Source organism: Babylonia areolata, chromosome 1 (genome assembly GCF_041734735.1).
Source record: "Babylonia areolata isolate BAREFJ2019XMU chromosome 1, ASM4173473v1, whole genome shotgun sequence".
NCBI classification, from domain to species: Eukaryota; Metazoa; Mollusca; class Gastropoda; order Neogastropoda; family Buccinidae; genus Babylonia; species Babylonia areolata.
In genome coordinates, this window is record NC_134876.1 from 38647855 (window position 1) to 38669231 (window position 21377).

General features: G+C 41.9%; 1 protein-coding gene across 1 annotated transcript in view; it reads right to left on the reverse strand.

The window, feature by feature from the left end:
• The window catches only part of LOC143281321 (uncharacterized), a 56329-nt gene that overhangs the window by 10491 nt on the left and 24461 nt on the right, over nucleotides 1-21377 (reverse strand). Inside the window, exon 7 of the mRNA XM_076586553.1 lies at nucleotides 757-974. Coding sequence (XP_076442668.1) covers nucleotides 757-974 — 218 coding nt within the window. The remainder of the gene's footprint in view (nucleotides 1-756; nucleotides 975-21377) is intronic.

A 21377-nucleotide genomic window follows, 5' to 3' on the forward strand; every position in this document is an offset into this window, starting at 1 on the left:
GTATACATGTATACACACACACAACTAAATACAGATTATTGCTTAGACTCGCTCTGTTTACACATGTGAGCCAGAAACTACTCAAAGTCAAATCAAATTAAATCATGTTGCTCACAGTTCAGTTAACCACAAAGTAGCCATTCCAGGGCTGAAAGCCTGTCAGTTCTTAAAATCATGCTCTTCAAAGTTCAAAGGCAACAAAAATCAAGTAATGCCAAAAAGTGCTCTGCTTCTTTCTACATCAATACATGAAAGCCACAGTATTTGATTGCAAACCAAACATTACAGGACCTACACAGAAGCTGAGCAACCCTTAACATTTTATCTTCTGTCCTCTTTATCAGTTAGTCTTCTTGGCCTTGTTCTTATTCATGTCACATATTTTATTTGACTTGGGCATGTCCTTGAATGATATGCCTGATACTTCTAGGTAACATAAAACTACCACTACCACTAGTACTAAACAAAAACAGTATACAAGCTATCTAAAGTATGGACAAGGACGCCATTTTAAAATGTTAACCATCACTGCACTGTTAACTTGAGAGTGGGTAGCCATGTGTAATAACTGCAAGCAGTAGAACCTAAAGACATTGACACTGACAATACAGTTACAATACAAATAACACTTCTGAAGTAAGTGAGGCAAACATACATGCAAAATTCAAAGGTTCAGTAAATGAGAGGGGTTGTTATCAGTATGTTTCAATGCAAGAGCAGCAGTTGTTCTTTATCAAGCACTCAGTCACAACTCACCAGTGGAAAGAGCATGTAGCGGTTGCACAAGAGGAGTCACATCTCCCTGCCACAGGTGAGCCACAGGTGAGTCACAAAGAAATGATTTCTGTCGATGACAGTATATCTCTTTCCATTCCCTCCAGTTTCTGGCTGATATTGGCCGGAAGTTTTTCTTGTACCACTCCGCATACGAAAATTCCATCTGTCTCAGATGCCTGCTTTTATCTTCATGCTCTCTGAAAAATGCAAATTAGGATTCTTCAGTGAGACAGCTAAAAACCATTCAATCTGTACTGTTCAGGATTTTAAAAATGTTCTCATACGCTACCATTCTCTCTCAGATATTGTTCCGATTGTCTTTACTCAGTCTTTTTCCAAGGAAATCAGGGTTCCCAAAGCACACACAATCCTTTTCAGTTGCTATGATTGAGGAATCATATTTGCAAAAGCATTAGTTCTAAAGTTTGTTTTGCAAGTTAATGTGTGCTATTTGCGCATGTGACATGCAGATGTCCACTTGCCTATTGCAAAATGAAGGTAACTTTCCTATGACATACATCATGCTGTTACTAGTGTTAGCAAACAATTGTAACTTACATGCTGCATATGCACTTGATAGTCAAAATTAATAAAATACAATCCTACCTAACTTGTTTTGATATTCTGACCATCACAGTAAGCGTCACACATGTCACCAAAATAGCGTCATCAAGTATACAACTTTTTCATCAAACTGATAGTGATTAATATAACTGCCACAGCCATATCGATTTACTGCAAAGAAACTAACCACCGCATTCATTATTTTCCACAAGCATATTCAGTGCTATATTCACTGTAAATCTGCTAGTATGTAAATGAGGTCCATTTGCTGGTTGAAACTGTTTACATGAGCCAGTACTACAACATGCCACGTTGTGTGCAACACTTCAAATGGCATATTGTCTTCTGGATCACTCTTTTCTCTACCTCTTTATCTTTTTCTTGCACCCAAAATGTACACAGGTCGGTGAACTTACAATAAAATTTTTGCGTTCTTCTTCGTCTACATTATTATTCTTCTTGACCAACATCTACTTTGTAGTTCAACATCTAATTATTTCATTTCTCAAATTCATCCATAATCACAAAATATCTTCTAATAAAAGTATGTGTTGTTGGAATACCTTCTAAACCTTCTTCTGGTTACTCCTCCCATTCCATTCCTTTGTACTCTGCTAATATATTTTTCTGCAGACAGCCTAAGAAAATGTGTGTGCCTATTTGAAAACTCTCCTGGAAACGAAGCTAGTGTAAAAGTGTGTATTGTCTTAATTAGCATTATCTCCTCATTTGGTTCCTCCTGACTTTCAAAGGAAAGTTTCACTGATGATGTGCGCGCAAAGGTCAGTTCAATGTGATGGAGAATTCCATCCCACACGTGGCAATAGCTGCAGCCAGTTGTGGCTGGAATGAATACACTAAGATGATTTCCGAGAGGCTGGCTGTAGCCAGAGTGAATACATTGAGGTGAATTCCAGCAGGATGGCTGTGCCAGAGTGAATATATCCAGGTGATGTTTGGCAGGATGGCTATGCCGGAGAGAATACACCGAGTTGATCTTTGGCAGGCTGGCTGTGGCTGGAGTGAATGCACTGAGATTCTTCTTTTTCTTCATTCGTGGGCTGCAACTCCCACATTCACTCGTATGTTACTTGTATGACTGTTTTTACCCTGCCATGTAGGCAGCCATACTCCGTTTTCAGGGGTGTGCATGCAGGGTATGTTTTTGTTTCCATTATCCGCCAAACACTGACATGGATTACAGGATCTTTAACGTGCATATTTGATCTTCTGCTTGAGTATACATATGAAGGCGGTTCAGGCACAAGCAGGTCTGCACATATACTGACCTGGGAGATCGGAAAAATCTCCACCTTTAACCACCTGGTGCCGTTACCGAGATTTGAACCCAGGACCCTCAGATTGCATGTCCAACGCTTTAACCAACAGGCTATTGCGCCCATCATACACTGAGATGATCTCCGACAGTCTGGCTGTGGTCAGAGTGAATACACTGAGGTGATCTCCGGCAAATGAAATGAAATTATGGTGCTTAGAGCCTCGCCGACCACTAAGGCCATCTCAAGGCTATCGCCGCGTTAATAACTACTACAAGGATACAAAAAAAAACACAAAACGAGTCACCACTTCAAACTTTCCACTTCAAAGTTTAAAAAAAAACTTCTATAGTTTAAAACCTTCAAATCTGGTTAAAAATGTTCACTTCTTTTAAGAAGTCCATCAGCACCCACGGAGGGACATCACAAAACAAAGTCTTCAAAGAAACCGCCATGTAATGTCTGTGTCTAACGTCATGCAGATCCCAACAGTCAAGGAGCACGTGTTTCACGGTGAGAGGCTCATCACAGGGAATACATCGAGGGGCCTCTTCCCCCTTCAACAAGTAAGAATGAGTAAAAAAAAAAGTGTGCCCCGCACGCAGTCTGCACAGCACAGACTCCTCCTTTCTGTTCTTCACCCCCAAAGGGAGGGTCTCTTTTAGGTGTGGACGGATCTGGAAGAGCTTGTTGTCCTTCTGGGTGTTCCACTCCTCTTGCCAAAGATCCTTAACGTAAGTGTTCACCTTCCGCTTCATGTCTGTGTATGGTACAAAGGATCTGGATAATTCTTTCTTTACAGCGTTCCTGGCCAGCAGGTCCGCCCTTTCGTTACCACGAATGCCAACATGTCCGGGAACCCAGGCCAACACAACCTCGTATCCTTTCTTCGTTGCGAGAGTAAAAGCTTCATAAAATTCCAGCAGTTTGGGATGAGTGATATTCCTGCAGGCGATCGCCTCCAGGGCTGACAAGGAATCGGAAAAGATCATGAATCTCTTTTGTTTTGAAGAGAGAACCATTTTTACCGCCAGAACCAGTGCGGTCAGTTCCGCAGTGCACACCGAGCAGTCAGACAGGATGTGTTCCGTTGAGGGCCGGTCAGGAAAGGCGGGACAGAACGCAGATGCAGCGACTCCGTCCTCTGACTTGGAACCGTCAGTGAAGATACTTTGAAAAGTGGGGAATTTGTGGCAGAGTTCCGAAAAGTAAGTTCTGTAGGCCAGAGAACTGGTGGAGTCTTTACGGTACGAGGCCAGATCGAATCGGACCTCAGGTGTTCTAAAAGTCCACGGAGGGCTGTCGGGGAACTTGGAGAAATCTGAGATGCCACCGACATCCAGATCAGCATTTTCAAAGTGCGGCTGAATGTGGAGTCCGAGAAGAGGGATGCAGTTTGGGTTGTCTTTAAATTTCTTGTCAAAAGGGTTGTTGAATACAGCGTCATAAGCAGGGTTTGTAGGTTCAGAAAACAATTTCAAATAATAGTTTAGGGTCAGCTTCAGTCTGCGGTTGGAGAGAGGCGGTCCCCCCGCCTCTACGTACAGGCTGTGCACAGGGGTGGTGCGGAACGCACCTAAGCTGAGACGGAGCCCTTGGTGGTGTATAGGGTCCAACAGTTTCAGGTAAGACGGTCTGGCCGAACCGTATACTACACTTCCGTAATCCAGTTTGGACCGGACCAGGGCTCTGCAGAGGTGCAAGAGAGTTCTCTTATCAGCACCCCAGCCCGTGTGTGCTACAACTCGCATGATGTTCAGGGCTTTTTGGCAAGATATTTTCAGCTGTTTGATATGGCTGAGGAAGTTCAGCTTCTGATCAAAGACAACCCCTAAAAATTTGGCTTCCTTGACCGCCGGGATGGTGGATTTCCCCAGACGGATTTCAGGGTCCGGATAGAACTGGCGAAAGTTATGAAAATGAATACATTCAGTTTTGGAGGATGAAAAAGTGAAGCCATTCTCCTCTGCCCAACACTGGATTTTGTTGACGCAGAGCTGAAGCCATCGCTGGATGCTGGCATACGTGCTGCCAGTTGCATACAAGGCGAAATCGTCCACGAACAACGAGCTGTCCGATCCCTTCTGAACAGATTGAACGATGTCATTAATTTTGATGCTGAAGAGAGCCGGCGATAGAATGCTCCCTTGCGGGACACCCAGCTCCTGCTTGTGAATGTTGGACAGGGTGGTGCCGACCCTCACCTGGAATTGTCTGTCTTGCAAAAAATTGTGGATGAAATGGGGCAGGTGTCCTCGGAAGCCGAGCTTGTGCAGGTCTGAGAGGATTCCAAATTTCCAGGTGGTATCGTAAGCTTTCTCTAAGTCAAAAAATATGGCCACCACATGCTGTTTGTTTAAAAAGGCATTTCTTACAGTGGTTTCCAGATGAACCAGATGGTCAACGGTAGAGCGATGCTTGCGGAAACTGCACTGTTCTTTCGCCAGAGGGCCGTCAGTCTCTAGTTTCCACATCAGTCTACCGTTGACCATCTTCTCCATCAGTTTGCAGATGCAGCTGGTCAGTGCTATTGGGCGGTAGTTGGAGGGGTTCGAGGGGTCTTTTCCCGGTTTCGGCACCGGGATTATGAGGGCTTTCCGCCAGGAGGGTGGGAAAAAAGCCTGTGAACCAGATGTGGTTGTAAACTTTGAGCAGGGTGTCCAGACAGGTTTCGGGAAGATGTTTTAAGAGTTTATAATGGGCCTCATCCATTCCTGGAGAGGAATCCGTGCAGGTCTGAAGGGCAGATTTAAGTTCATTCATAGTGAAAGGAAGGTTTAAGTCTCTGTGTTGTCGGAAGAGAAGTTACATGGTGTTTTTTTCTGTCAGGTTTTTGGTTTTGAGAAACCGAGCAGATTTGTTGGCAGATCTCAAGTTCTGTTCGATTGTGGAGGCAAGCAAACTGGCAACTGCTTTCTTCTCTGTGACCATAGCGTCTGAAAGTTTAAGGTGATAAAAAGTTGGGCAGACGTTTTTGCCCTTAATTCTTTTTAAAACCCTCCACACGTTCTTCTTGGGTGTGTTGGAGGTTAAGGAAGAGCAAAAATTTCTCCATGACTTTCTCTGGCTCTTTTTAAAAACATACCTGGCTTTCGCCCTCAGCTGTTGATGGGTTCGAACGCTATCGGTCTCCGAAAGACGCGTCGCTGCACTCTCTTCCAAGACTTACGGGCCTCCCAACATTCTGCGTTGAACAAGGGCGTTCTTGGCATCTGAGGCTTGGAGGCAGACGATGGGACTGCTGCTTTGGCGCAATCTAAAACGATCTGAGTCAGAGTGTCAGCAGGGTCCTTGCTTTTTAATACTGTTTCTTCCTGCAGCTCCGCTCTTATCTTTGTGGTAAAAATTTCCCAGTCGGCTTTGTCATAGTTCAGGCGGTCAGGCAGAGAGTCACGTTCCCCATCTGTGGGGCGGAGGACGACAGGAAAGTGGTCACTCCCGTGCAGATCGTCGTGCACTCTCCACTCGTAGTCCAGGGCCAACGATGGATCGCAGACCGACAGATCTAAACACGAGAGCTTTCCAGAGGACAGATGAAGGTAAGTGGGTGACTTGTCGTTAAGACAGCACAGGTCCATATCGGAGAGAAGGTTTTCCAAAAGAAGACCTCGGGCTGATGTCATTTCACTTCCCCAGAGCAGGGAGGGTCCATTGAAGTCGCCCAACAGTAGAAACGGTCGTGGGAGCTGGTCGACCAGGTTCATGAGGTCCTGCCTCAGAACACGGAGGGAAGGAGGAAGGTACAGAGAGCAGTGATGGTTTTCCCAAGTGTGACTCTGACTGCCACCGCCTGTAAAGGGACTGTACTGTATAAAAGGGACCTCCCGTCAATCCCTCTTGCTTTGGTTGAGTGGGTTTAAAAATGGAGCTAAAACCAGAGAGAGATAAAACCTTGCCATCTCTTTGCAGAGTCTCCTGCAGCGCCAGCACTGAAGGTTTCAAAGCATAACAAAGCAGCTGCGCTGAAGTTCCTGGAAATTGGCGTAGAACCCCCGGATGTTCCAGTGGATCACTGCCGTTAAAAAGGTTAAAAAAATAAAGCAGCAGCCTATTCCATCACTACCCCCTGCTCCTCTGCTTGCGGTGGCTCAAGGTCGGCCAAGATCGAGTACCTATTTTTAGAATTTAATTTTTCCGATTCCGACCAAGCCGGAATATCCACCACCTCGGCTCTTCCCAATCCCGCTGAGGCCGCAACCCTCCCCTCCTTGAGTTTTGGAGGTACGGGGGGTTTCTGGCCACTCCCGCCAGCCCGAGGGCCAGGCAGACGAGAGGCGGGGCGAGGGGGCCGGGGGGTGGGGGGGACGGGAGGCGGGCAACGTGCCTCCGCCAGAGGCTTTCCGCTCCCGCCCAGCAGCCCCTGAGGACTGCCATACAGGATGGGAAGAGGTGGACACGGCACCTCCACCCAAGGCCAACGGTTCTATTAAGGTAGTTACGTCGTCCGTCTGCGTCCCTGTGGACGTCGCCTGGACCGCGACGTCCACCATCCTGGGTCTGACGACAGAGGCGTAAGAAGCCTTAGGCAACACGGCCTCCACTTGTTTTCTTGCCTCAAAGAATGATATTTTCTTCTCCATCTTCACCTTCTGGATTTCCTTTTCTTTTCTCCAGGCGGGGCAGTCTTTTGATGAAGACGGGTGGCCGCCTCCACAGTTCGCACAACGGGCTGGACTGACGCATTCGCCCTGGTGCGCCGCCTTTGAACAGGTGCCACATGCCTCTTCCTCCTTGCATCGGTCCCGCACGTGTCCAAATTTCTGGCATTTGAAACATCTTAGAGGGGACGGCACGTACAGGCTTACATTCACCATCAGGTATCCGACTCGAATGTCCTTGGGGACATTCGGGCAGCAGAAGGTGAGGAAAATTGTGTTGGTCGGGACTCTGTCCGACCCCTTCTTTACTGTCACCCTGAAAACGTCGGTCACTCCCTGAGAGGACAGCTCGCTCTTGATCTCTGCTTCAGACTCTGTCTCCACCAAAAATGCTCCGCTCCTCAGCCTCTTGATAGATTTCAGTGATCCCGCCAGACATTGGAAGCCATTCTGGATAGCAAAGGGGCTGACAGCCGACAAGGGCTTGTCGTCATCAGCGCCCTCCACCACAAGCCACGACGGCCAAAATCCAGAGGTCTCACTGACCTCCGAATCAGAGTCCGAGTCGTCTGTTCCTGGTCTCCTTCTTTTGCCAAGTTTAGGGGGGTGTATTTGTTTGGAATTCATGTTTTAATAATTATATATTCATCCCTCCCTTACCCACCCACCATGAGGTCCAACTTAGGGGCCAGGGTCAAGGGAACTCCAGCTTGACCCCTTCCAGGTTTCGGGGGGGATATACGACTAACAGCTTAGCTCCAACGTGTTCCCCCCCGATCATGCCCAGCTCCCAGAGAACTGAGCACTACGGGGGTTATCCTCGCTAGCCTCCAAACTGCCAGTCTTGACCCAGCCCCACGAAGGGGTAGCCGATTGACACACACGGGCCAATGTGTGCCGCCTGTCTTAGGAGAGGTCCGAGCCAAAGGGATGTGTTGAGAGCAGCGTGCTCTCTCAATCCCCAGGATCTCATTCCCCTCCATCACAGGTTGCGCCGCACGGCAAACACGGCGGGCCTGAAGAAGGCCGCAGAGAAAAAAGAATGTGGAAAAGAAGGTTTGATGGGGAGCTGAGGACAGAAAAGAGGCGGTAAAAAGAAGAATAGAGAATAGCGAAAGGGACAGTGGGTCACGTTTAGTTTGGGCCTCACTCACGACCTGTTCGACATGGGAAGCCCTATCAGGGGCATCAGTATGAAAACCACCACTTATTCAGCCTGAACAGCTACAATGGCTATGTTGGCTGTCAATTAAGACCTGGGACTAGAGCAGCAAACCCCAAGAAGCACTGATGCCCCCGCCGACATAGCTCGCTTGATCACTGGCCACTAAGCCTCCCGACCACGACAAGGTAGTGACCCCCCCAGGAGGGGGTCAAGAGAACACCAGCTTGACCCCCTCCAGGTTTCGGGAGGAGGATGGCTGTGACCAGAGTGAATACACTGAGGTGATCTTCGACATGATGGCTGTGGCCAGAGTGAATACACTGAGGTGATCTCCGGCAGGATGGCTGTGGCCAGAGCGAATACACTGAGGTGATCTTTGGCAGGATGGCTGTGGCCAGAGTGAATACACTGAGGTGATCTTTGGCAGGATGGCTGTGGCCAGAGTGAATACACTGAGGTGATCTTCGACAGGATGGCTGTGGCCAGAGTGAATACACTGAGGTGATCTTTGGCAGGATGGCTGTGGCCAGAGTGAATACACTGAGGTGATCTTTGGCAGGATGGCTGTGGCCAGAGTAAATACACTGAGGTGATCTTTGGCAGGATGGCTGTGGCCAGAGTGAATACACTGAGGTAATCTACAGGCTGGCTGTGGACGGAGTGAATGCACTGAGGTGATCTCCTACAGGTTGGCTGTGGCCGTAGTGGATACATTGACATGATCTCCCGCAGGCCAGTTTTGGCCGGAGTGAATACATTGAGGTGATCTCCCGCAGGCTGGCTGTGGCCGGAGTGAATGCAAGATGTTTGCCACTTCAATGCAGGATGGCTGTGGCCAGAGTGAATACACTGAGGTGATCTTCGACATGATGGCTGTGGCCAGAATGAATACACTGAGGTGATCCCCAACAGGATGGCTGTGGCCAGAGTGAATACACTGAGGTGATCCCCAACAGGATGGCTGTGGCCAGAGTGAATACACTGAGGTGATCTTCGACAGGATGGCTGTGGCCAGAGTGAATACACTGAGGTGATCTTTGGCAGGATGGCTGTGGCCAGAGTGAATACACTGAGGTGATCTTTGGCAGGATGGCTGTGGCCAAAGTGAATACACTGAGGTGATCTTTGACAGGATGGCTGTGGCCAGAGTGAATACACTGAGGTGATCTCCGGCAGGATGGCTGTGGCCAGGGTGAATACACTGAGGTGATCTTTGGCAGAATGGCTGTGGCCAGAGTGAATACACTGAGGTGATCTACAGGCTGGCTGTGGACGGAGTGAATGCACTGAGGTGATCTCCTACAGGTTGGCTGTGGCCGTAGTGGATACACTGACATGATATCCCGCAGGCCAGCTTTGGCCGGAGTGAATACATTGAGGTGATCTCCCGCAGGCTGGCTGTGGCCGGAGTGAATGCAAGATGTTTGCCACTTCAATGCAGGATGGCTGTGGCCAGAGTGAATACACTGAGGTGATCTTCGACATGATGGCTGTGCCAGAGTGAATACACTGAGGTGATCTCCAGCATCTGGTCTAAAGGACTGGATGACTCTCAACAAGCTGCAACTAAATGATGATAAGACTGTATTTATGATAACCTGTCCAAAGAAGTTTCATCAACATCCTTCCTTCCCTGACTCTGTTCTGATCAATAGCACACCTGTTTCACTTTCTCCTTCTGTTTGCAGTCTTGGTGTAATCCTAGACCTGTCTGTTTCCTTCCAACAGCACATTTCGAATATCTGTAAAGCTGCCTATTTGGAACTGCGTAGAATCAGCTCTATCCGCCACTATCTCTCAACTGATGCAGCCAAGACACTTGTATGCTCTCTGGTTCTCTCAAGATTGGATTACTGCAACTCTCTTTTGGCCGGCCTTCCCAAATATCTGTTAGACAGACTCCAATGAATTCAGAATAACGCTGCCAGACTCATTTGCAGAGCTTCTAAATTTGACCATGTTTCTCCTCTCCTTAAGTCTCTCCACTGGTTGCCTGTTTCTGATCGAACAGACTATAAGCTATCCACTCTGACCTTTTCTGCTGTCAACGGATCTGGCCCCAAGTATCTTTCTGAACTCCTCCATATCTATACCCCGTCTCGCCAGCTCCGTTCTTCCTCTGATACTCGACTCCTCAGGATACCTCATGTCAGAAGTAAGACCTATGGACACAGATCGTTTTCTTTTCAATCACCAAAGACATGGAACAAGCTCCCTGATAACCTCCGTCATTCTGATTCCCTCGCATCTTTTAAATCTCGTCTCAAAACTCACCTTTTCCCTCAGCAGTAAGTTCAATTGTGGCAGGTCCACTTCCTTTGTGTTAGCTGTGCTTGACTATGTATGTATACATATGTATGTGTACATAATTACATGCATGTAAATGAATGTGTATTGTGTGTGCGTGTGTTTATGTAAGTTTGTGCCTGCCTATGTGTTAGGGTAGCTGTTAGACACACACGTATGTTAAAATGTATGTATGCAGTGTGTGTGTGTGTGTGTGTGTGTGTGTGTGTGTGTGTGTGTGTGTGTAGTCACATTTTGGTGTGTGTATGTAACATAGATGTAATGTTTTATGTTAACAAAAGCGTTTTTGTAAAGCACCTAGAGCAGATTTCTGGATAGTGCGCTATATAAGTATCCATTATTATTATTATTATTAATGCCAGAGAATTTTGTATGACAAAAAAAAGAAAAAAGGTGCTCTCCCCTTGTCAGGGAATTTTGAGGATTCAGGGATAATGTTTTTGATTTTTTAATTCATAGCACAAAAACTGTAGGAGATACACTTACAGAATGAAAGTGAACAATTTTGTGAAGGAAAATAAATGTGGATTCATAAATCCAGGCTTTTTTCCCCAATTATTTTGAATGCAGATAACTATTAAGGCATTTCAAAGTTGAGATCATAATTCTTATGCATAAAAAAGTCAATTTCCACCTCCACAGAATAACACCCAGAAAAAACAAAACAAATCACAGTTGGAAATAAAATGCTTACTGTCTGAGTATACCTGTAAAAGAAAACAAATCAGCTTATAAGTTTATGATAACAATCACAACACTTGTAGTCATGTGAATAACTGTCCCAGCAACCACCTATGTGGGTTCGGTCATGAAAAAAAGTCAATAATGTTCTCAGAGAGTGAATCATCAAGTTTTTCTTTCACCTAAAAGCATCCCCCTTTACAAGAGAGGGTGCTTTGATGATATTCCCTTCCTCCTGTTGTAAATGATCTAACAAAGTATGTGCTGTGCATCTGGTTTGCTTCTTCTATAAATGAATCCAACAACTGATCAGTAACAAAAAGTGTGAAAAAGTAAATAAAAACATGGGATTCCCATCTATCATCTGTCAACCATGAGATTCAAGAAAATCATAGATTATTGCCTGTTGCCATTGTGAAAAACAGTTGAATGACAGGTTGGTGCCATGCCCCATAGCCTGCATTCTGTCTAGCCTTCAATCTTACACCACTCCTCTATCTCTTCTACCCCTCTTCTCAACTTATGTAAAAGTGTCGAGCCTGCACTGTCAGTCATGGTCAATTGCTCAGAAATAATGTTTAACTGGACAGACGGACCGAAGAATGAGTCACATGTTGTCAATTTCATCACTGTCATTGTCATCACTTTCCAGTTCATCATTATACTCATACATAATCATCAGCACAGCCTGCAAAGTTGTGTAAATCCACTGAATGGGACCACTGTCTTCCCTTGACTCTCCAACGCCTTTATCAGTTTATGGCTTGTGAGGCAAACCTTTACAGGTGCGCTCCAATTGGTCCAGTTAGCAAATCATTGAGAAAAAAAGGGGTCATCCACCTGACGAATGCTCACTTAATAGTATGTTTATGATCCAGACACATTAAACATACTATTGAGAGTCTGTTTGTGTTCCCTGTTCCACACTCCGACGAAGGAAAAATCAAAATACATGCCAGACATCAGTGCACTGTGGCAACACTTTCTGCAGGTCAGGCATCTGCTTGGCAGATGTGGTGTAGCGTATAGGTTTTTGTCCGAACGCAGTGAGACTGAAACTGAAACTTTCTGCAGGATGTCAGCTGATGTCTTATAGGCACTCAACTGGTTAAATGCACACAGAAAATCAATTGTATATAAGCATGCAGAAGATCAAACATGCACATTAAAGATAGAATAGAATAGATAGAATAGAATATGTCTTTATTACCAAGTGTACCGGGATCACAAGGAATATTGGGATCCTGTAATCCATGTCAGCATTCGGGTCATAGAAACAAGAACATACCCAGCATGCACACCCCTGAAAATTGAGTATGGCTGACTACATGTTGGGTAAAAAAACATCATACACATGAAAAACTGATGTGTGTGTGTGTGTGTGTGTGTATCCAACAGAAACCTGACTGAATGACACAGGAAACGAGTGCCCAAAGGCAGGTCCCTGTAAGCTGCTACCCAGATAGGCAACCTGTTGTGCAAATGACTGTATCTGAAAAGCCCTTACTCATTGTACTGACTTCTCCTTTGGTCTCTGACCAAGGACAGGCACAATATAAATCCACATATTTGTATTTGTATTTCTTTTTATCACAACAAATTTCTCTTTGTGAAATTTGGGCTGCTCTCCCCAGGGAGAGTGCGTCGCAACACTACAGCACCACCCATTTTTTTGTATTTGTTCCTGTGTGCAGTTTTATTTGTTTTTCCTATCGAAGTCGGTTTTTCTATAGAATTTTGCCAGGAACAACCCTTTTGTTGCCGTGGGTTCTTTTATGTGTGCTCAGTGCATGCTGCACACAGGACTTCAGTTTATCGTATCATCCAAATGACTAGCATCGAGACCACCACTCAAGGTCTAGTGGAGGGAGAGAAAATATTGGCGGTTGAGCTGTGATTCGAACTAGTGTGCTCAGATTCTCTCACTTGTTTGATCTTCAGAATTTACTCTCTTTTTTTTCTCAATTTGATTGCTATCTACTTGACATTATTATTTTTGTTACTTTTCCCATATAATCTAGATTGTCCAGTGTCTTGTTTACTGAATTTTTCAGTACTTATATTGTCAGCTTAAGATAATCATGAATGCTAACACACCCCAGACGTGCGATGCATGGCCATTGGGAGAAGGTTTGAGAGTAGGCTTTCTAAATATCAATCATATAATTAATAAGTTATCTGATGTTTCTGATATATTGAATAATTTTGGAAAAAACTTTCACATTTTTGGATTTGGTGAATCAAGATTATCAGAACATATGTCAGACTCGGACCTAACCACGCCTGGATATAATGTCGTTCGTAAGGATCCTTTCAATCCAAAGGAAACAGGCTTACTTATTTATGTTCATGAACATATTAGATTCAAAAGAATTCAATCACTCGAAAACCACCATGTTGAATCAGTATGGATCCAGGTACACTTTAAAAAATCAGAACCGTTTCTTATAGGCTTTATATATAGGAATCCTGCAGAGCACGTTGTCTGGATGATTAAGTTCACGCTAATGATGGAAGACGCTTCTCTGCTCTCAAATGAAATTATTTTATTGGGTGACTTTAATATAGATTTACTGAAATGTAATTTGAACTGGAAACAAACATACGAATCCTTTCATCTCAATCAGTTAATCGACAAACCAACACGAAACACTCGCACTTCAAAAACACTCATCGACCACATATACACAACTTCCACAAAGACTCTTTCTGAAATATGCTCTCCAACCTTTGGCTGTAGCGACCACTTTCCAGTGTGTATCACATGGTCTAAAAAAGGTATCAAGATACCAAAAAACTGTCATAAAGTTATCACATACAGAAGTTATTTAAAATTTGATCCTGATTCATTTTTGATGGACCTGATGAACTCTCCTATGTCTCTCGTTTATCAGTTTACTGATCCAGATGAAGCGTTTGAAATATGGTATCATAATTTCCTCAACATTTACAACAAACACGCCCCATTCAAAACTAAACGTGTAAAAACCAGTCTGAAAAAGCCTTGGATAACGGGAGACATAGAAGACGCCATCGATTTCAGAGATTTTCTTTTATCAACTGGAACCCGAGAAGATTTTCAAAAGCAAAGAAATGCAGTAAATAACATGAAACGTTTAGCGAAAAAGAAATATTTTCAAAAGTTGATCACTTCTAAGTCTGATAGTAAGTCTTTGTGGAAAGCCATAAATCAGTTGAAAAATAAGAATAGAGCCACACAAATTACATCACTCACAGACATATCCACAGATAGACTTAACTCACATTTCTGTAACATAGCTACTTCAATTATAAAATCAGACAAATCAAACCTTAACTCTTTAGATGCTCTGTTAAAATTCTGTCAATCAAAAAATATTTCATCCACATTAGATATTCCTTTGATATGTGTACATGAAGTTTATAATGCTCTGATCCATTTAAAACAAACTAGTACAAGAGGTCTTGATGGCATAGACGGAAAAATATTAAAACTCTCAGCTCCTATAATAGCAGAATCCCTCACATACATATATAATTTAAGTATTACAAAAAATAAGATTCCCAAAACGTTCAAAACTGCTAAAGTTATTCCTATATTATATATAAGAATGGTGATCGCTCTGAACCATCAAACTACAGACCAATTTCTATTTTGCCAATATTATCAAAACCCCTGGAAAATCATATAAATAAACATAAAATTATTCTTAAGCATTTTAATAATTTTGACTTGTTCCATCCAATATCAGTCTGGATTTTGAGCTAATCACTCATGTCATTCTGCACTAACAAATTTAGTAGATCAATGGCTCACTAACATTAATAATAACGAAATTACTGGAGCTCTTATTGTCGACTTTATGAAGGCTTTTGATGTGATTGATCATTCTCTCCTCCTGAAAAAACTAAAGATTTATGGTTTGTCTTTGAATACATTAGAACTTATCTCATCTTTTCTTTCTGAAAGAAAACAACTTGTGTCCACAAATGGTTCAAAATCAATGTTATTACCAATTAACTATGGTGTACCTCAAGGTTCTGTTTTGGGACCTATCTTATTTTCTGCATATATTAATGACCTACCCTTATCTATCAAGACACCATGTGAAATGTTTGCTGATGACACCACCATTCATACTAGTCATACTAACCTATGTATCATATCTCTTTCTCTTCAGGAAAGTATTGACCAATTGATTGAATGGTCCGAAGTAAACCACATGTGTCTCCATCCTAAAAAAACAAAATTCCTAATAATCACAACAAGACAAAAACGTCAAAATATATCCATAAACTGTTCGCCTATTTTCATCAAAGGTGACAAGATTGAAGAAGTTGACCACCATAAAATCCTTGGCATCACTATCGATAATAATTTGTCATGGTCACATCATATTTCTCTGTTATGCAAACAGGTTTCAAAAAATATCTATCAACTGTCTAGAATCAAACACTTTTTGGATCTTCACTGCCGAAAACTATTTGTCAGTACTTATATAGAATCACACATTAACTATGCTTCGACAGTGTGGGATTCGGCGAGTGACAGTATTATAAAACCTCTATTGAGTCTGCATAGAAGAGCTGTAAAATTGATTCTTTTAAAATCTTCATCATTGACTGTATCTGATTATAAAACTCTCGATATCCTCCCACTGAAAACAAAACTTCTATTTAACAAAGGTCTATTTATGTTCAAAATCATGTCTGGATTTGCTCCCCCCTCACTGAAGAATAAATTTGTAACCAACACTCATCGTCATCTTCATAAAGTTATGGTACCACTTCCAAGGATCGATCTTTTTAAATCTAGTTTGTCTTATTCAGGGGGCTGTTTATGGAATGAATTATTATCCTGCCTCAATGTAAACACTGTAAAAAGCATCCCTAACTTTAAAAACATATATTGTGCACATTTATTGAAAAACATGTGATTATGTGACACATATCAATTATAAACAAAAAATCATGTATAGATTGTCAGTATATATACGCCTCTCTCCTCCCCTGTCAGTCTCTATGTCTCTCCACTGTTACTGTTACTATATCTGTCTGTTGTCAGCCTCCCCTGCCTTCTTCCTTCCGCTCTCCACCACGCCCCTACCCTATTGTCCTTGTTATTCATCTATTGCGATACTGTATTGTACATAAGTTCTATGTTTATGTTTGCACATGCTTATGCAATTTTGACGTTGGTGTTGTGAATTGACTCTCGCTTTTTTTTTTTTTTTTTTTTTTTTGTTTGTTTGTTTGTTTGTTACTTTGTTGCTTTTTTTCCAATTATTATTTATGCCCAGAGGGCTGGATGTAAAAAAGTACTTTGTGCTTACTCCTTTACCCTCGTAAAATAAAAAAATAAAATTTTGTTTGTTCGTTCGTTCGTTCGTTCTCTTCCTAGGCGGACATGTTACCTCTAGGTCATCAATCCTCCCATATATATATATATATATATATATATATAGGTCATCACTCCTCCCATATATATAATATATATATATATCATATTATAAAGAATGATCTCTCAATATTTTTCAACTACACACAATCAACTGCATTTGACTAAATTTGTGGTCTATGATTATGAAGCAAATTCTCTGACAAAATCATGAGATAGCACTTAGCAGGGAGGGTTTGCAGGCCCGCTTTCATGGTGGACCCTTTCTTGGTTGCAGAGCAAGAAGCAGGTCATATGACATCAAGGGCAGCCCACCACCGTAACTAGCTTTTCTGAGTTTGCACTGCCTGTGTTCAGACAACTTTTCGGCAGAGTTTATAAATGGTTTGAATACACAATGGCTGAAATGTGACAAGAAACACGTTCAAAGTAAACATAGAAGACTACAGCAAGTAATGGGTATAATGATAAGAAAACCAAATATATTGATCAGCTGCCGTGGCGAAGTGGTTAGCGTCATGGACTGACAGCTGGGAGGACGCGGGCTCGAATCCCAGCAGAGGTGGGTTTTTTGGCCCATGGCCGGCTCCTACCCAGAGTTGAGTGTGCTGTGGGCTTAAATGGGGAGACTGGGACCACACTGTTGAGTGTCATCCACTTCCAGGATGCGTCTTTGGGTGTGTTGCTCTAATTACCTGACCAACACTGCAAGTGTCTGTATCTCTCGGGCCTGGTTAACGCCGGGATATCATTATGAAAACCAAAATGGACCTCCATAGCAACATAATCATCGTCCTCCTCCTCCTCCATTATCATCAATATAAACAAAACAGTCTCAAAGTCTGTGGCCTTTCATGTCCTGCTCTCATGGTGACCTCAGTTTCGATACCCCTCCACTTCTGTGCTTGGGGTGAGTCCTGTCAATGTCTTCAGTGTCGGCAGTTTCAAGAGGGGCTGTCTCCACTCTGGGAGGGACACTCACTCAGTCTGGCTCCACAACTAAGTCATTATTGTCGTTAGTAGGGGGCTTAGTAGGTGGTGTCCTAAGTACGTTAAATCAGAACAGGCACCACTGAACACCACCTAAGTGACTCAGCAGCAGTGCAGGGTCTCCTCTGGTGTGTGGCCTCCTGGTGACCTAACATTGATGGTTCCCTGCGGACTGCTGACGCTGAAACTGTGATGGACGAACCTGGGTGTGGCTGTGTATAGGGGAATCTAAATGAGCGGCGTGGGAGTAAGGCCGCTGAAATGGTGCAGATGATGGGGCAGCACAAAAAAAAAAAAATAATAATAATAATAATAATAAACCAAAAACAACAACAAAAAAACCCAATATATTGTAAACTTGCAAAAATAGAAATGAAAAATGTTCAAAATCCTTTTGTCAGAACAGCGATTTCCACAATGAAAGTTTAGCCTTTCGGTGACCTGGAAAAAAACAGGATATGGAGATGCGCATGCGCACACAGTTCTCGCTAAAAATGTCCAGGGAACCTCCATGAAAATCATATGAAAGTGGCTCTGCAAACCCTCCATAGTTACTGTAAAGCAACAATATGCATTTCATTATAACTCATAAAAAGTCTCTAAAAATAATTAATAAATACCCTAAATAAATAAATGAATTAAAAAAAATCGGCACACAGACCCGTATGTTTTTCAAATTTACCAATATACTAAAAGAATTCATCAGAAAATTACTTACAAAATAGTTTTTCCTTTCTTATACAAACTAAAAGAAAACAAAACAAAAAAATTATAAAACAAAGCTAAACCCACGGAGAAATATTTACATATGTAGACTGACCAACTTATTCCAACAAACAAAACAAGAGAGGCAAGGCCTTCAAGACTCACTTGTGATAAATTACATCCCCTAGGATAAATTACAGAGTAATTTCCCTTTTTTACTATCTGCACCAAAACGTTTGCACAATAAATAAAAATTCCATGCTTAGCAAAAGAAGTTCCTGTTTGAACAAAAAATGATAATAATGACTCCTCTAGTTGTTACGTCAGAATAAGAGGTCAAAGTGCCAAGTTTAGAGAATACAAAAAATATAAATATAACAGTAAATGCAGTTTGCATATAATTAGGCTTCTTTTTTTTATTTTTTTTGTGCCCATCCCAGAGGTGCAATATTGTTTTAAACAAGATGACTGGAAAGAACTGAATTTTTAAATTCTTTTGGAAGGATCTTGGATACTTAATTGTGAGGTCACTAAATGAAGGTTTGAAGAAAGGTGAACTGTCACAAACACAGAAAGAAGGCATAATAATTTGTATACCAAAGGGTGACAAACCACAAGAATTTATTAAGAACTGGAGACCGATATCTTTATTAAATGTTGTTTATAAAATTGGATCTTCTTGCTTAGCAAATAGAGTTAAGTCTCTGCTGTCCTCTTTAATTAGTGATGACCTAACAGGATTTATGTCTAACAGATTTATTGGTGACAATATTAGATTAATATGTGATATGATTCATTATTTAAATTCAAAGCAGTTGCCTGGTTTATTGATTTGTATAGATTTTGAAAAAGCGTTTGATACTGTTGACTTCACTTTCATGATGAAAGTGTTAAAAGCATTTGGATTTGGTCCAGTCTTCTGTAGATGGATAAGTACTTTTTATCAAAATATTAAATCAGCAGCAGTAGTAAACGGAACGGCGTCTTCTTGGTTTCCAGTAGAGAGAGGATGTCGTCAAGGTGATCCCATTTCACCCTACTTATTTCTTTTATGTGTTGAAATCCTTGGCATAATGATAAGAGAAAATAAACTGATTAAAGGTATTAATATTAACAATACAGATCATAAAATTGCACAGTTTGCAGATGACACCCAACTGATGACCAAAGGAGATAGAATATCGTTTGAGGAAATCATAAGGACAACCGACTCGTTTAGTAGTTTTTCAGGATTATTTATGAATACAGGTAAAACTCAAGCAATATGGCTGGGTAGCAGAAAACAATGTCAAATTAGATATCTACCTCATTTAAAAATGGTGTGGAACCCACCAAAATTTAAAATCTTAGGAGTGTGGTTTACTGTTGATTTAGAAGAATGTGAGGAATTAAACTATAAAGACAAAATGTCTGAAATTAGAAAGTTATTTAGAATATAGATAAAAAGACCGATTACCCCTGTAGGAAGGATAGCTGTTCTCAAGTCACTGATTTTATCAAAAATAACCCAGTTATGGATGTTTCTACCAAATCCACCTGATGAATATATTGATGAGCTGCAGAAGGCATGTTTCAAGTTCATTTGGAACAAAAAACAGGATCGAACAAGTAGAAAAACAGTAATTAAAAGTACAATATTAGGAGGATTAGAAATGTTTGACATCAAACAATTTATTAACTCTCTCCATACGAACGGCGAAAGAGACGACGTTAACAGCGTTTCACCCCAATTACCATCATCAAAATATTGCAAGCGGAAGGCTCTTATACTGAAGAGGTGAATGTTGACAAAGAATACCACAATTCTGACGACGGAAGCTAAAGGTTGGGTCATTCAGACACCCACAGGACATCCGAGGGGTCTGTGTAAAGGGGAAGAGAGGACTGGCCGTACTGAGTGAGTTAAAGGTCTTAAACTGAGCTGGATACGTAAATTAAAGTTTTCAAACCATAAATGGACAATAATAATAAAAGAAAGCAATCCAGTTATCAAAGATATTGATAGATATGGACCCTGTCTACCAACACCTAATGATAAGAATAAGTTCTGGATTCATGTTTTCCAAGCCTACAAAGAATTTTGTCAGAAGGTCCCACTATTAAGTAGCAAAGAAGTTTTAGCAGAACCAATCTTTCTGAACCAAAATATTAAAATTGGAAGTAAGATTTTATCATACAGAAATTGGATGGAAAAAGGGGTCTGGAATATTTCTCATCTAGTGCACGGGGACAACAGTTTCCTTTCCTATGAAGATTTTAGTCAAAAGCATGGAAATATAACAAATTTCCTTACTTTAAATGGTTGCATAAGGTCAGTTAGAAATTATATAAAAAACCTAAACATTAAAATTGATAACAACACTGCTTTGCAGATGAGAAAATCACTACAAATGATATATTCAGTGAAAAAAGGAACAAAAGTTTATTACGATACTCTAGTTAAAAACAATACGACCCCTAAATGCTGTAAGAAATGGAACGATTTGTTGCAGCTGAACATTAATTGGAAACAGACATTTCACAAAATACACAAAATAAGTGACGTTAACTTAAAATGGTTTCAAATAAGAATAGTTCATAGGATTATTGCAACAAACAAATCACTGAAACAGATGAATATCTCTCATAATGATAAATGTAGCTTCTGTGGATCACATCCAGAAACCACTGAACACCTTTTTTGGAGATGTGAGATTGTGCAGAGATTTTGGACTGCTTTCCAAACTGATATTAATAACAAATGCAATAATGTATACAATGCCCGATTATGTGAAGAATTAGTTTTATTTGGAAACTCACAAGCATTTGCTACAGATGACATTTTAGATTTTATCATTTTACTTGCCAAAAACTTTCTGTACAAATGCAAATTCAATAAACAACCACCACAACTCAATGCATTTAAAACACAGCTCAGATACAGATACAAAATCGAA